The 12,269-nt window shown below is 50.2% G+C and overlaps 1 protein-coding gene across 1 annotated transcript in view; it reads left to right on the forward strand.

Moving 5' to 3' along the window:
• The window catches only part of lamc1 (laminin, gamma 1), a 46,757-nt gene that overhangs the window by 11,924 nt on the left and 22,564 nt on the right, over window positions 1-12,269 (forward strand). Inside the window, exon 2 of the mRNA XM_085440177.1 lies at window positions 11,404-11,708. Within this exon, the coding sequence (XP_085296303.1) occupies window positions 11,404-11,708 (305 nt within the window). The remainder of the gene's footprint in view (window positions 1-11,403; window positions 11,709-12,269) is intronic.

The following is a 12,269-nucleotide window of genomic DNA, read 5'->3' on the forward strand; positions in this document are numbered from 1 at the left end:
TTTTCTAATGAAACCACATTAGTGTGGACTTAGCCTGAGATTTGCTTTGCAGGAAGTGATTCAGCGCCCCAGGGAGAGCAGGGAGCCCGGGGGAGGGGGGGTTTCTCTTATTATAGACGGCGTGGAGTCTGTGAACAAGTAGAGATGCATTACAGGGACAAGCAGATGCATGCAGGGTAATTTTAGCCCTGCTGCCTGGGAGGAGGGGGCAGATAGCGAGGGAGAGTAAAACGTTATCAAAGCAGGTTGAGGGTAAACACGCGAGCTGACTGTGTCCCGGGAAACGCGATCGTCGGCTGTTTGTTCGTGTTTCTTCCACTCGAGTGGCGTAATTACACGGCTGATGGAGAGGCGGTCCCTCGCCCCTCCAGCTCGAACCCCGGCTGTGGAAACGTCAGGTCTGTGGAACTCCGGGTCACAGGGAAAGAGCTGCAGCTGATGGGAAACCTCTGTCGCCAGTGGGCGTGGCCAAAAGTGAAAAGTGGATGGAAATTATTCCAACACAAAAAACAATCAGTGTAATTTAATATGGCAGGATGTTGAGCTGTGCACGCATTCGGTCATCTTCTCCTCAGCGTCCTCGGTGTGACCACGCGGACCCGTAATCTCCTGGGATTAGATTACAGCGTCTCGTCTTCACTCACAGCTGAAGATAACATTCCTAACATCACAAAGTCAAACATTAAAACTAATGTAAGCTGTTTAAGTTCTGCGTTTGCTCCATGTGAACGTTTTGCACAGTTTACTGATGGCGGTGTCGTCACAGCAGCACGTGTATTTGTGAGTAACGAGGCGGACGGTTCAGACGTGGCGCGTTCACGCCCTGGTTGTGACGCCGCCGCTCGGCCGGCGCTCTGGCTCGCCGTGCAGCTGCTGGGCGTTTGAGGACCCGCGGGTGGTGTTGTTGTCCTGACGCGTCCCCGCTGAGGCCTGGGCCGTCGTCTTCTGTAAACAGCGGCCCGGCTTTTGTTTCCAGGCTCCGTGTTTGCGCAGGCAGAGCTGAAGCTTAATTTAATCTTTGATCAGCTCTCAGAGACGATCTCAGCAGGATATGAGTTTTTTTTAATAATCCCCTCCTTTGTTCAGATGAGCAGATAGTAGCTGAGCGTCCTCGGGCGCTCTGAGCTCATTCGCTCATTGTTCTGCTTGTTTACGTCTCGACTGATGTGGTTTTTATATGAAGGCGAGCTGCAGCAGATTTCCAGATGTTTTCTCTCCCCTGTGCTCTCCTGACAGAACACGATGTTCTCGATTAATCCCGCCGACGTGCGTTGGAGTGTTTGAGCTTCGTGTCCAGCTGCTCTCCTCTGACACCAGTAAACCTGACAGGAGCCAGGCGGCGTTTGGCGAAGCGAGACTGGCGCATCAATAAAAACAAAATGAAACGGCTTCGGTGAAGCGGCGGCAGCTGTGTGGAGACTGAAATCTCCCTCACATCCAGTTTTATTTTCTTTGGTTCAAAGTGAAGCTCACTCGGTGACATCATGTCTCCGGGTCCTCTCGTCTTCAGAGGATTATTAAAGCGAGATTAAACACTCGATGGCCTTCATGTTGGCGTCTCGCTCTTTCTGTTTATTACACCTGAATTAACAGAAGAATCTTCGATGCTTCGTTTTCCTTTCCAGTCACAGCCGATCTGATCTGCTCATTTCCAGCTCTGTGGTTTTTGCTCCCGAGCTCTCCTGAAGCCGCTTTGCATGAGCAAAGTTCAAAATAATCCTTCTTTATCTTAATCCGGACATCAGCACAGTCTCTCTCCGCCCCTGGGAAGCAGTGGTTGTGTGGGTGTGGCTTGTTTCTGCAGGCTCTCTGTTCTCAGGTCACGGTTGAGTTTTGGTTCTTCTCATCTGAAAGGCTTCCTCAGAGTCAGCCCTTTCCACCTTGACCACTCGTGACGGTGGGATTGGACGACTCGCAAACATGTCCTGATGTGTCAGGATCACCTGCAAGGCGATGACCTCACGAAGGTTAAATACCCGGGACCCCGTCAGGTCTTCACAACCTGTGCACAGGTTTTAATCCTCTCCCCGTGTTTGGCACCAAACTCTGTGACGTCAGGTTCGGCTCCCTGCAGCTGTGAACTCTTTGTCGGGGTTGTTGGTGGTGCTGTAGGTGGGGGTGGTGTTGGGGGTGGGACGCCCTGCTGGGACTCTTAGTCTGTGGTAACGAGGGCCGCTGCTGTTTGTTCCTGACGTCCCGGTGTGGTGACACCTCCGGGCGGGGCGCCCGCTTCTTTGGTGGTCCTGCTGCCAAATCCTCCCCAAACACCCTCCTGTTAGGAGGTGGAGGTGGTGGAGGAGGGGGAGGGGCGCCCTCTGATTAGATCGCAGCTTCTTCACTGATGGGAATCTGCTGGTTATTTCTGGCTCTCGGGGAGGGGGGGCTGCCGAGCTCGTGAAGAAGAAAAGGCTGCATTTTGTCATGACGTCCTGAGGAGGAGCCGATTGTTCCTGTTCTGCAAACATCGTGAGCGGAATCGTTTTGGTTTTTACGTATTTAAAGAAGAAATACGAGACAAACGAGTGAGAAAAGAAACGAGTTCCAGCTCGTCTGTTTGCTGCTGAACTTTTAACTTTTAAGGATTAAATTCAGATTTTTTCTTCCAGCTTTTGGGGAAAAAACTCACTTTTTACTTTATAAGATATCTGAAGGTGGAAACTGATCTGCTCTTCAGACAAGCTGAACTCGCAGCTTCACACTCATAAAGGAAACTGGATCAAACTCTTCATCAGTCATTTCGGGTCTTTTCACATTAAGAGCGCGTTGCAGCGCTCACTGAATGATGACAGGGCTTCTTCTCAGCCATTAAAAACAATCATTGCCTCCCACCTTCACTCCCTTCCTGCTGCCCTCCCCCTCAAACACTTAATTGGAAATCCCCCCTCTGAGACACACACACTCACACACTCTCTCTCGTTTTGATACCTTAGTGAGGACATCCATCCATGCTTCTCCCAGCCGCCCAGCCTAACCCTTAGGAGGTGGTTGTGTTTAGGGTAACTGTAACACTAAACCACAGTCTGTCTCTTTTGTCCTCACAAGTGACGTTTGGTCCCCACAAAGATGTATAAACAGGTGCACACACACACAGGAGTCCGTCCTTCCATCCTGACCTTTGCAGACTTTGTTCGTGTCGTTCTGCAGCTGCGTCTCACAGAAGGACGCACAGCTAGAAGGTCAGCCTGCTTTCCAAATGTAGGCTCAAAGGACACTTTTCATCTGCTCTAAGTCTACGCCGACACGAGCTTTCACAGTTTACCCACAATGCACTTGATGTGTTCTCCATTAGAGTCAGAAACGTCCAGGCCTCTGCTCCTCTGTGTCAGGCTGAAGCTCAAAGCTGAGCGATGAGGAGAGTGTGGGTGTAAAACTGATGTGACTGCAGTTTCCAGCTTCAGTGTTTTTCAGCCCTGAAAATATAAAAGGTCCAGGATGACCCTGATTTACTTCGCAGGCTCATAAAAATCTGTTTCTCTTCACAATGGGCTGATTCAGAGGAGGGCAGGAGGAACTTTTCCTGGGTTTGATTATTGGATCAGAAGCCCCCGCGCTTCACAGCGCCTCACTGTTACAGACAAATGTTCCAGTCATTCTCTTACTCGTGTTAAGAAGAGTGAAACATCTCTTTCCCCAACACACGCTATGGAACGTCGGGGTAGCGTGTGAGCGTCGCCGTGCTGCTCGTGCTCAGAGACTTTCATTTTTATTTTAAAGAACGGCTTTAATTTCACTGCTCGGTCACATGATCAGCGAGCTGTGAAACTCCCACAGGCAGGTCACGGTTTCTCTGCCGGCTCGTGACCATCGTGACCTGTGCTGATGTCACGGCGGCGGAGACGCTCGGCTCAGTTTATGTTGGAGCTGCTGACGAGCGTTCAGCTCCGCCTGCAGCCTCGTTATCACTCACACACACACACACACACACACACACACACACACACACACACACACACACACCTCTGCATTCTCACCTCGACATCCAGCCTGCCTCTTTAATCTCCTCACAGCCAATCGGAGCGCTCGCTCAGCCAGCGGTTGTTTATCAAACAGATGGAGCTGATAGCGGCTTGGACTCGTCTTCGGCTCCCCTCTGACTCTCTGCATGTTTAGAGATAACACCTGGTCGTTATCACACATCTGTACAGCGTTCTGCATTCTTCAGTCTTCTTCATTTTCAGGAAACTTTTAAAGCGTCGGCTGTTTCTACTTGGACGTATGAGCGTGTGCACGGAGGCAGGAGGAGGTCACAGCTTCTCACACAAAGCAAACGAATCTACGAATAAAGATAAATTCAGCAACTAGTGAATGAAGTCTGGAACTGTGTGAGGTTTGTTCCTTTAAGGTAGCAGCAGGTTGGAGATTAACCGGGACATTAATGTGTAACTGCACTGCACATGTCGCGGCCGCAGTCAGTGACCCGATTCTCGTATCTGTCACGTATCCTTGGAGACGAGGACGCAGCGTGGAACGCCGCGGGGCGTAAAGGGTTAAACGCTGCTGCATTCCTCGCGTTGCTCCTCCTGCGTCATCCCCAGCAGCCTTTCACAGAAGCCCAATCCAATTTGATGGTGCTTTTTATCTGTGAGCGGCTTCAGCCCGCTGACCTCTGACCCCGGCACCTGCTGGGAGACGAGCACGCTTGGTGGAGGATCCTCGCAGCTCTCGACAGGGTTTAGTCTTTAATGAAAGTTCGTTTAGTTCCATTGTTCAGTCAGAGACTGGGTCAAAGTTCATCTTTGTACGTAAATGTGAAACACGCTTCACTTGAAACACTCGCACGTTTCCGGCAGCGATCGCCGATCGATCAGCTGATTTTGGTCATTGATTAATCGTCTGGTTCGTAACAAAGTTTGGTCCTCTTTGTTTCCTGTTGCCTCATCTTGTTTGTCATCACTTTAAATCCTTTTTTACAACCCTGCAGCCCTGGAATAGCAGCTTTATCCAAACTCCCTTTTAAAATCAGCTGATTTGGTGATGCTTCCCCCGCAGCGAGAGCAGCTGCGTTTAAACCCACTCATGATGATCTCACTTCATGTTTTAGGCTCTTCGGCTGAATTCGGCATTCAAAACATTTTCACGTGTTTGTTTCCAAACACTGAAAGTCTGCAGTGGTCCTCAGCCCGCTGCGTTCACGCCTGAGCTGACAATAATCGGATTACTGGAGTGGATGTAAATAGAGAGAGCGCGCTCAGTGCGACCTTTGACCTTTCTCCTGCGCGGTACCTGCTGCCCGGACTCGTCAGCGCGAGTTCGAAGCTCGGCGGTGCCCACACGTCCAAAAGTCAAAGCGGCCATTGTTCGTTTCCCTGGAGAAGAATGCGGTGATGTCATGGGAGGAAATTTAATTGGACCGTGCTGTGAGCTGAGGCGTGCCCCCCCCCCCCCACCTTCACAACAACTGTAACCCCCCTCCCCCCTCCCAGCCCTCAGGACGAGCCCGGGAAGTTTCCAGAGCTCCCAAACATCCAAGAAATGTGTTAAAGGAGCTCAGCCCCCAGTTTCGTGGAGTTTACACTATAAAACACGGAGTTTGAAGACCTGACAGAAGCTACGAACGGCCATGTTTGCACGTTTATTTTCATTTCTTCTAAGGAAATATGTGTTTATAATGGCAGGACGCGAGCGACACAGTGAAGCTGTTAGCCTTCATCAGAGTCACGGATGCTCTGAGATTTGTCACCTTTTCCTTTTCTGTCATTTCGTTACCTCGGAGTACTTGAACAACCCAAGTGCAGTGTGCTGGTTTCTCTCAAAACGTGATTTAATGCCAAACTGCCAGAAATGAATGTTCTCAAAGTGAAGAGCAGCTATGAAATGTGACAGCAGAATTCATTTCAAGAATTTATTTTTTTACTGTGAGGAAAATGTCACAGCTCTGAGAAAAATGCGATGATGTCACCGGGCCGCACAGCGTGCTGGGGCGTGCCCCTCCCACCCCCACCACCCCTCAGGCCGACCCCGAGGCTCGGATACGTTCGGAGCAGCGATGTCAGGAATCCACGAGAGAAAAAAACGTCTCCTGATCCTGGTTTTGTTCTTCAGCCGGGCTGACGTGTGACGGCTGCTCGCAGTGAGGCCTGCGTCCGGTTATTTGTCCGTGATTCTTTACAGTCTTTGCTTGTTTCCATGTGGGTTCATCAGGTTTGAGTGTGTCAGAGGAAACAGCTGCATCTCGAACACGTTGAAGGACAGCTCGTGATTTTCAGGTCTGGCCTGAGCGAGCCGACTGCATCGGCTTCCTCCCCCTGCCTCATCTGTCCTCCAGAAGGACGTCTTCCTCGTTAAACGCCGTCCTCTGTGGACGAAGAACATCTGCCTCTGAAATAAAGCCTCCTTTAAAAGAGACTATCTGAGGTTTGTGACCAAACGCACCTGACTGTGTCCACAGTTGCCAAAATAAAAGCTCAGATGGCGACGGCGCTGATTCATCTCTCCGGTTTATTCAGACGCTGGTTACGGGCAGTTTGCGTCACCCTTCTCATATTTTTGGAAGCATTTCCCAAACAAATTCCTCTTTGCCATCCCGTTGCCGACCTGATCCTCCGCTTGCAGAGTGGCGTGACGCAGACGTGCCGCGGGGAGCCGAACACGCGCACATGCTCAGTTGATCAGAGCTGCAGAGAGCGAGGCTGCAATAAGAATCATCACGCAGCTCAAAGTAAGACAGAGTACCAGATCAGTGAGTCACAGCAGCGGCCTTCATATCGACTCCTTTGAGACTGTTTGCTGTAATCGTGGCCTCTCTGGGCCTCCGTACATTTGAGTTTTTCCAGCTAAAGTTCTGATAAGTTTGTTGCTTCTGATCCAAACTTGGACTCCAGGCTTAGACTGGGAGATTCAGGCCAGAGGTCAGAGGTCACATGGAGCTACGGAAGCTGTCGGTCTCGTTACGTTGCTCGCTGGCACTTAAGCAGAGCTCGTCCTCCCTCGTGCTCGTTTGCATTTCTGCTCACTGAGTCGTCGTGTCTTCCATATCAGGGCAGGAAAAACTCCCAGCAGCCCCCTCTGCCCCCTCTCCGTCTTTGAGTTTCTGTGGTCTCTTTCTTCCTCCGTCCGTCCCTCCGTCCGGCGTCACTATGCCCAGCGGAAACACATTCCTGTCGTGTCACCCCCGTCACCCCCACCGGTCCCTCGGAAAGAAAAGCTGCTTCTCCAGAACGACTGGAGGCTCTTTTCATGTTCGGGCGTGACTCTGAGGCCCCCCGAGGAGACTCTGGCAGGGTCAGCGTGCCACAAAAGGCGGGTTAGCGCCGCTTAAAGCAAAACCAGCTAATTGACGATGTCTGCGTTTGTTTCTCAGCGGCGGCTTTGCTGCAGGAGCATCTTAACGGCAGCTTAAATCCTCAGAGGCTCCAAGGAGGGGCAGACAAAAAGCTTCTATAGTGAATTTGGCTTAAAGGTTGAGTTCACTGTTTTTTAATCCGGCCTTTATTAAAGCGCCGTTTCCTGTTTACAATATGAGAGGACAAAAGCTCCTCTTTTACTCACTTCTTACACTTTTAGGAGGCTTAACGTGTAAAAAATGATCTCAACTGGTTTATTCCAGGTCACCGTGTTAGATAATAGAATACTTGGCTTTGCTGATGAGAAATAAATCAGAAAAATAAAGCTGTACAAAAACCAAATCTCACATTTTCAAATCGAGGAAAAACGTTCACTTTAATCTGTGCGAGTCAGAAACTGCAGTTCCACTAATGTCCACCGGGGCTCCGGTGAGTCAGTCCCCATGAACTCCCATGTTAACGTGTTTGCAGCTCTGGTTGTTAAGTGATGACGTGATGAATCCTACTTCCGGGTCTAAAGTAGTCTGCGTTTAATATGGCTTTTGTGTTGTTAACATGTTTAATGTTTTGTATTTTCTTCTATTTGATCTCAAAAAGCTCCTAAAACAGTCAGCGACCACTGTTGACCTCCCTCGGCTTTTATTACCGCTAACCATTTATTTAAGCTCAGTTTTTAAAACCTTAGGATGTAACTACAGCCCAGCCCATGCAGCAGTATATGAATGACTAACCTCGTATTGTGGATGGATTATCTCAGTTGTTCTCCTGGCTGAAGTTTGGTCCTTTTACAGCATCCTGCCATGCGATTACATTTGTTCCTGACCACCGAGAACACTCCCGTTAACTTTTATCGAGTGGAAAAAAAGTTAGCTTGTTTATATTATGCTAACATAGCTGTGTCGCTACCGGTCACGTAGCACATCATTATATACCAGCTAGCCCAACTTCAGTAACCCTACAAACGTCACTGCTGTTTAGTTTTCTGTCTTCATTTATGCTGGAAGTGATAGCAGAGCTGTACGTTTGAATTTGTTTCCAAAACCCCGCAGTCAGGACATATTGTATTTAGATAGAAGCTAGCGAGCTAACTCCCTGCTAACTTCTAACTCCGTTAAATGTCATAAATTCCGTTTTCATGGATGCCTGGATGTTAAACTCAATTGTTACACCTGGTAGAGCAGAACGCTGATCATTTTATTAAAGATGAAAGACTTTAGACAGTTTTTCAACTCTCAGTAATGCCACAGTGATCGTTTGATATATGGACCTGCAGCGGAGTTTAGGCCCAGACACTGCTAGTGACGTCAGACTGAACAACCGGATACATCGTTAGGGGCGTGGCCTCTTTGACCGACAGGTGGATGGCGACACAGGCGGCTAGCTGTCTGCTAGCTTCACTGCAGCTAACTGGAGCTGTTGGAGGTTTTTGGGGCCTTTTTAATGACACCATGTGACCTGCTGTGAGGTTACTGTGGTAACAGACCGAGAAGACTTAAACCAGTGTGTGACGTCACAGCCTGCAGCTTACATCCAGCGTCTGGAGGCCTGTGACTGTGCAGAGGACAATAATCTGATTTACTTGATGTATGTTTATTTTTCTTTTAATTAAAATACTTTTTTAAACTCTGACAATAAAGCGATCCCTGGGGTGAAGGAGCTTTGGTGCACCCGGCTCTCCTGGGTGAGGGGTATGTTTGCTTCGCTCCACCTGCGTGCTCAGTCGCTGTAGCTAAGCGCTCGTAGTCATTTTAAGGATGGCTGACCTGTTCTGTGATTTAGGTAAAAAGACGAGAATGAAACAAATGTCAAATATGTGAAACGGACACGTCGTCCAGCTGCAGGCGAGGCTGTTAACCCTTCACCTCTATAGCTCTTGTTAACTCCCTGTAATTCATCTCCATAAAACCTGAATCATCTCAGATTTATGAGGGTTTATTCTGCTGGAAGGCTCCACCTGCTCTCATAGAGCCACGTCTTCCAGAGTTTTAAGTTTCATCAACTTTCCTCTGTGCATGCTGGGAAACGGATGAAAGATGGTGGCAGCATGAAGATGGCTCCTCGTCAGCAGGAGCTCGGTTCATCCTCGGTTTGTTTTTCCAGTCTGTGTGGCTTCCTCTTTGTGTTCTCAGGACGGCGCTTTGTCGTCTGTCTGCAGCGTCACTTCCTGCGGGCCCCTCCGGCCTCCTGTCCCAGCAGCCACCTGGACTTTGTTTGCCTCCCGATTGCTGCGACAACAGACGCTTTTGTCCCGTCCGTGAGGATGCGGAGGCGTGTTTCTGTGCGGTTTCTGAAGAGACGTCACCGACGGGTTTGTGTTCCTGTCAGTGGCGTTCGTCTCCTCTGACGCCTCTTCATAAACCTTTGATCCGAGGCCGGCGAGGCTCCACGGGACGTTTGCAGGTCCCACGTGTTCGCCGTCAGATCTGAATGAAACGGCCTTTTATTCTGAAACTGGTGAACTTCACTCAGCCCAGTTTGTTCCAGGAACTGAACCGGCTGTGGAGGAATGTGTGGGAAACCATGACGGAGCGCTTCCTTTTCATGCTGTGATCTCTGCGAGCACACCGGCCTGTGAGGGGACGTTCTGGGGAGGCTACATAAAAGCAGCACGGTTGGTGTTCAGACCTCCGTCCACCCGAGGCCCGTTCTGCTCCCCTCACAAACGTCACCTCAGCGTCTTCCTTTTGTTTGATCTTGTTGCTCCATCTCTGCGTTTGAGCCGTTTCCCACCTGTGATGGGAACAGCTTTTGTTTTATGACTCTGTAAATATGTAATCATGAATGTTTGAAGGATATTTCAAACTCGATTACTGTAAACAGCCTCACAAGGCCGACACTTTGGGAACGCAGTGACACACATTTAATCCGTTCTGAACATTTTCTTCATGTCTGGTTTTCATTCTTCTAAGAAAACACCTCCACCCATGTTTGACTTACCAATAGCCAGTGTCCATGCTTTTATTTTGACAGTCTACAGTGTTGTGGCCCCTGATTATAACTCGGCGGCTCTGCGTGACGGTTGGTCCTGGATCTGCTGTGGAGAGCAGGTTCACGGCCGTCCACGCCGACCCTGAGTTGGTGCAGAGGCGGCTGGTTTCAATCGTCTGTCACGTCAGGAAATAAAAACATCTGCTTCTGTTTGTTTCACGCCGAGTTTGGTTTGCGGTGAAAAGACGAAGCGAGCGTGTTTGTGAAGATGAAAGCAGCACAGTAGCAGTTTGGTCTTCATGAGATGTGCTGATGCGTCCCTGATCCAGCGCTCCAGGGTCGATGCTGTTTGTTAAACCGCTGCGTGAAATTTAAAACCTTCAGCCTGACCTCTGATTGGCCGCCTGTGTTTGCAGCGCTGTGTGAACGGAGCGGCCGGTAATTCAGAAAATGAAACCTCAGCGGTGACGTCGCATCCACCGAGGCTTTGATTGTGAGCAGTAAATGGGCTCATAAACTCGGTGTGGTCCTCAGAGCGTCACGCACACACGGGGAGGACGCCGGCGGCGTGTTTGCTGTTGCTTCATTGTTTCCTGTAATAAACTGCAGCTCTTTGTGCGCTTCAGTCCTATCAGCAGCTTCACCTTTATTTGCCGTTGACACAGAGGGGCCCCTCCAGACCGGGGCCCTGTCAGCGCACTGTTTACAGAGCAGATTCTTTGGCTGAGCAAACAGCCGTACCCCCCGCCGCCCGGCTCAAACGCGGCGGCCTCCCTTTGCTCGCTGACTGACGGCTGCTGGAGCGCTCAGGCCGACCTGCTCAGACTCGCCAAATATGCGGAGACCGTCCGCAGCCCCGAGTGTCGCAGTCAGAGGAAGAACTGCACTTCACATTCCTGCTCAGCATTTCCCAAATCGCCCGAGATCATCCCCCCGACAGCGCCCGAGCGGGCGTCAGGAAACAGTCCTGCAGAGACACGATGCTCCGCAGAGATCCTCAGGTTACAGTCAGGGCGGAGGTACAGCTGCATCCAGCTGTGCTGTGCATGGTTTAACCTCCGCCCTGGAGCATCAGTATTTTTGATCCTGCAGCTCGTCCGACTCTCAGCTTCTTTCGGTCTGCAGGTTTTTAGTCTCCTTCCATCTGTTACACAAACTAAACCTAACCTAACGCTCCTCCCTCTCTCTGCAGGTAAGGCCTTCGACATCACCTACGTCCGCCTCAAGTTCCACACCAGCCGGCCGGAGAGCTTCGCCATCTACAAGCGGACCAGCGAGGGCAGTCCCTGGGTGCCGTACCAGTACTACAGCAGCTCCTGCGAGAAGACCTACCAGAAAGCGAACCGCGGCTTCATCCGCACCGGCCAGGACGAGCAGCAGGCGCTCTGCACCGACGAGTTCAGCGACATCTCGCCGCTCACGGGAGGAAACGTGGCCTTCTCCACGCTGGAGGGACGGCCCAGCGCCTACAACTTCGACAACAGCCCCGTCCTCCAGGTGAGCGCGTTTTTACTTCTGATTTTACCTCATGAATCACTTTTAAAGGCTCTGAGAGCAGAAACAACATCAGCTCCACAGAAAAGTGATGTTAGAAAATCTGAAAACAGAAATGTGACGAGAATCATGTTGAGGCACAAATTTGACCTTTAATCCTTTTAAACGTGTCTTCTGTTCTTCATGAAGTTCTTATTTAGAAATAAAATAAGGACACCGTTTGAGCCTCAGTAACTACGGATGAAGGCATGCGTGTGACGCCACCTGAGACATCGTGACTCCTCCCCTCACAGAACGAGAAGCCGGAGGTTACGCCGCACATCTGGGCACAGGGAGGTTTAGTTTGATAAAGAGCAGCAGCTCCGTGAAATCAGAGTTCGGTGGGAGTCGTTCACACAGTCGGAAAAGCTCACATGAACCAGATCGCTGCTTTCCCCTAAACAAACTCTCCGTAACCATCAAAGATTCTTTGTCTTTTGAATATTCGATTTGTTCCCTTGGAGCCTGAAACTGATGAAATATTCCCAGAATGAAGGGAAAGTTTCAGACATCAGCATCTGCAAT

The sequence above is a fragment of the Copadichromis virginalis genome, linkage group LG18 (assembly GCF_057382275.1).
Source record: "Copadichromis virginalis isolate Kocher_CV1m ecotype Utaka linkage group LG18, C_Virginalis_male_GT1.1, whole genome shotgun sequence".
NCBI classification, from domain to species: Eukaryota; Metazoa; Chordata; class Actinopteri; order Cichliformes; family Cichlidae; genus Copadichromis; species Copadichromis virginalis.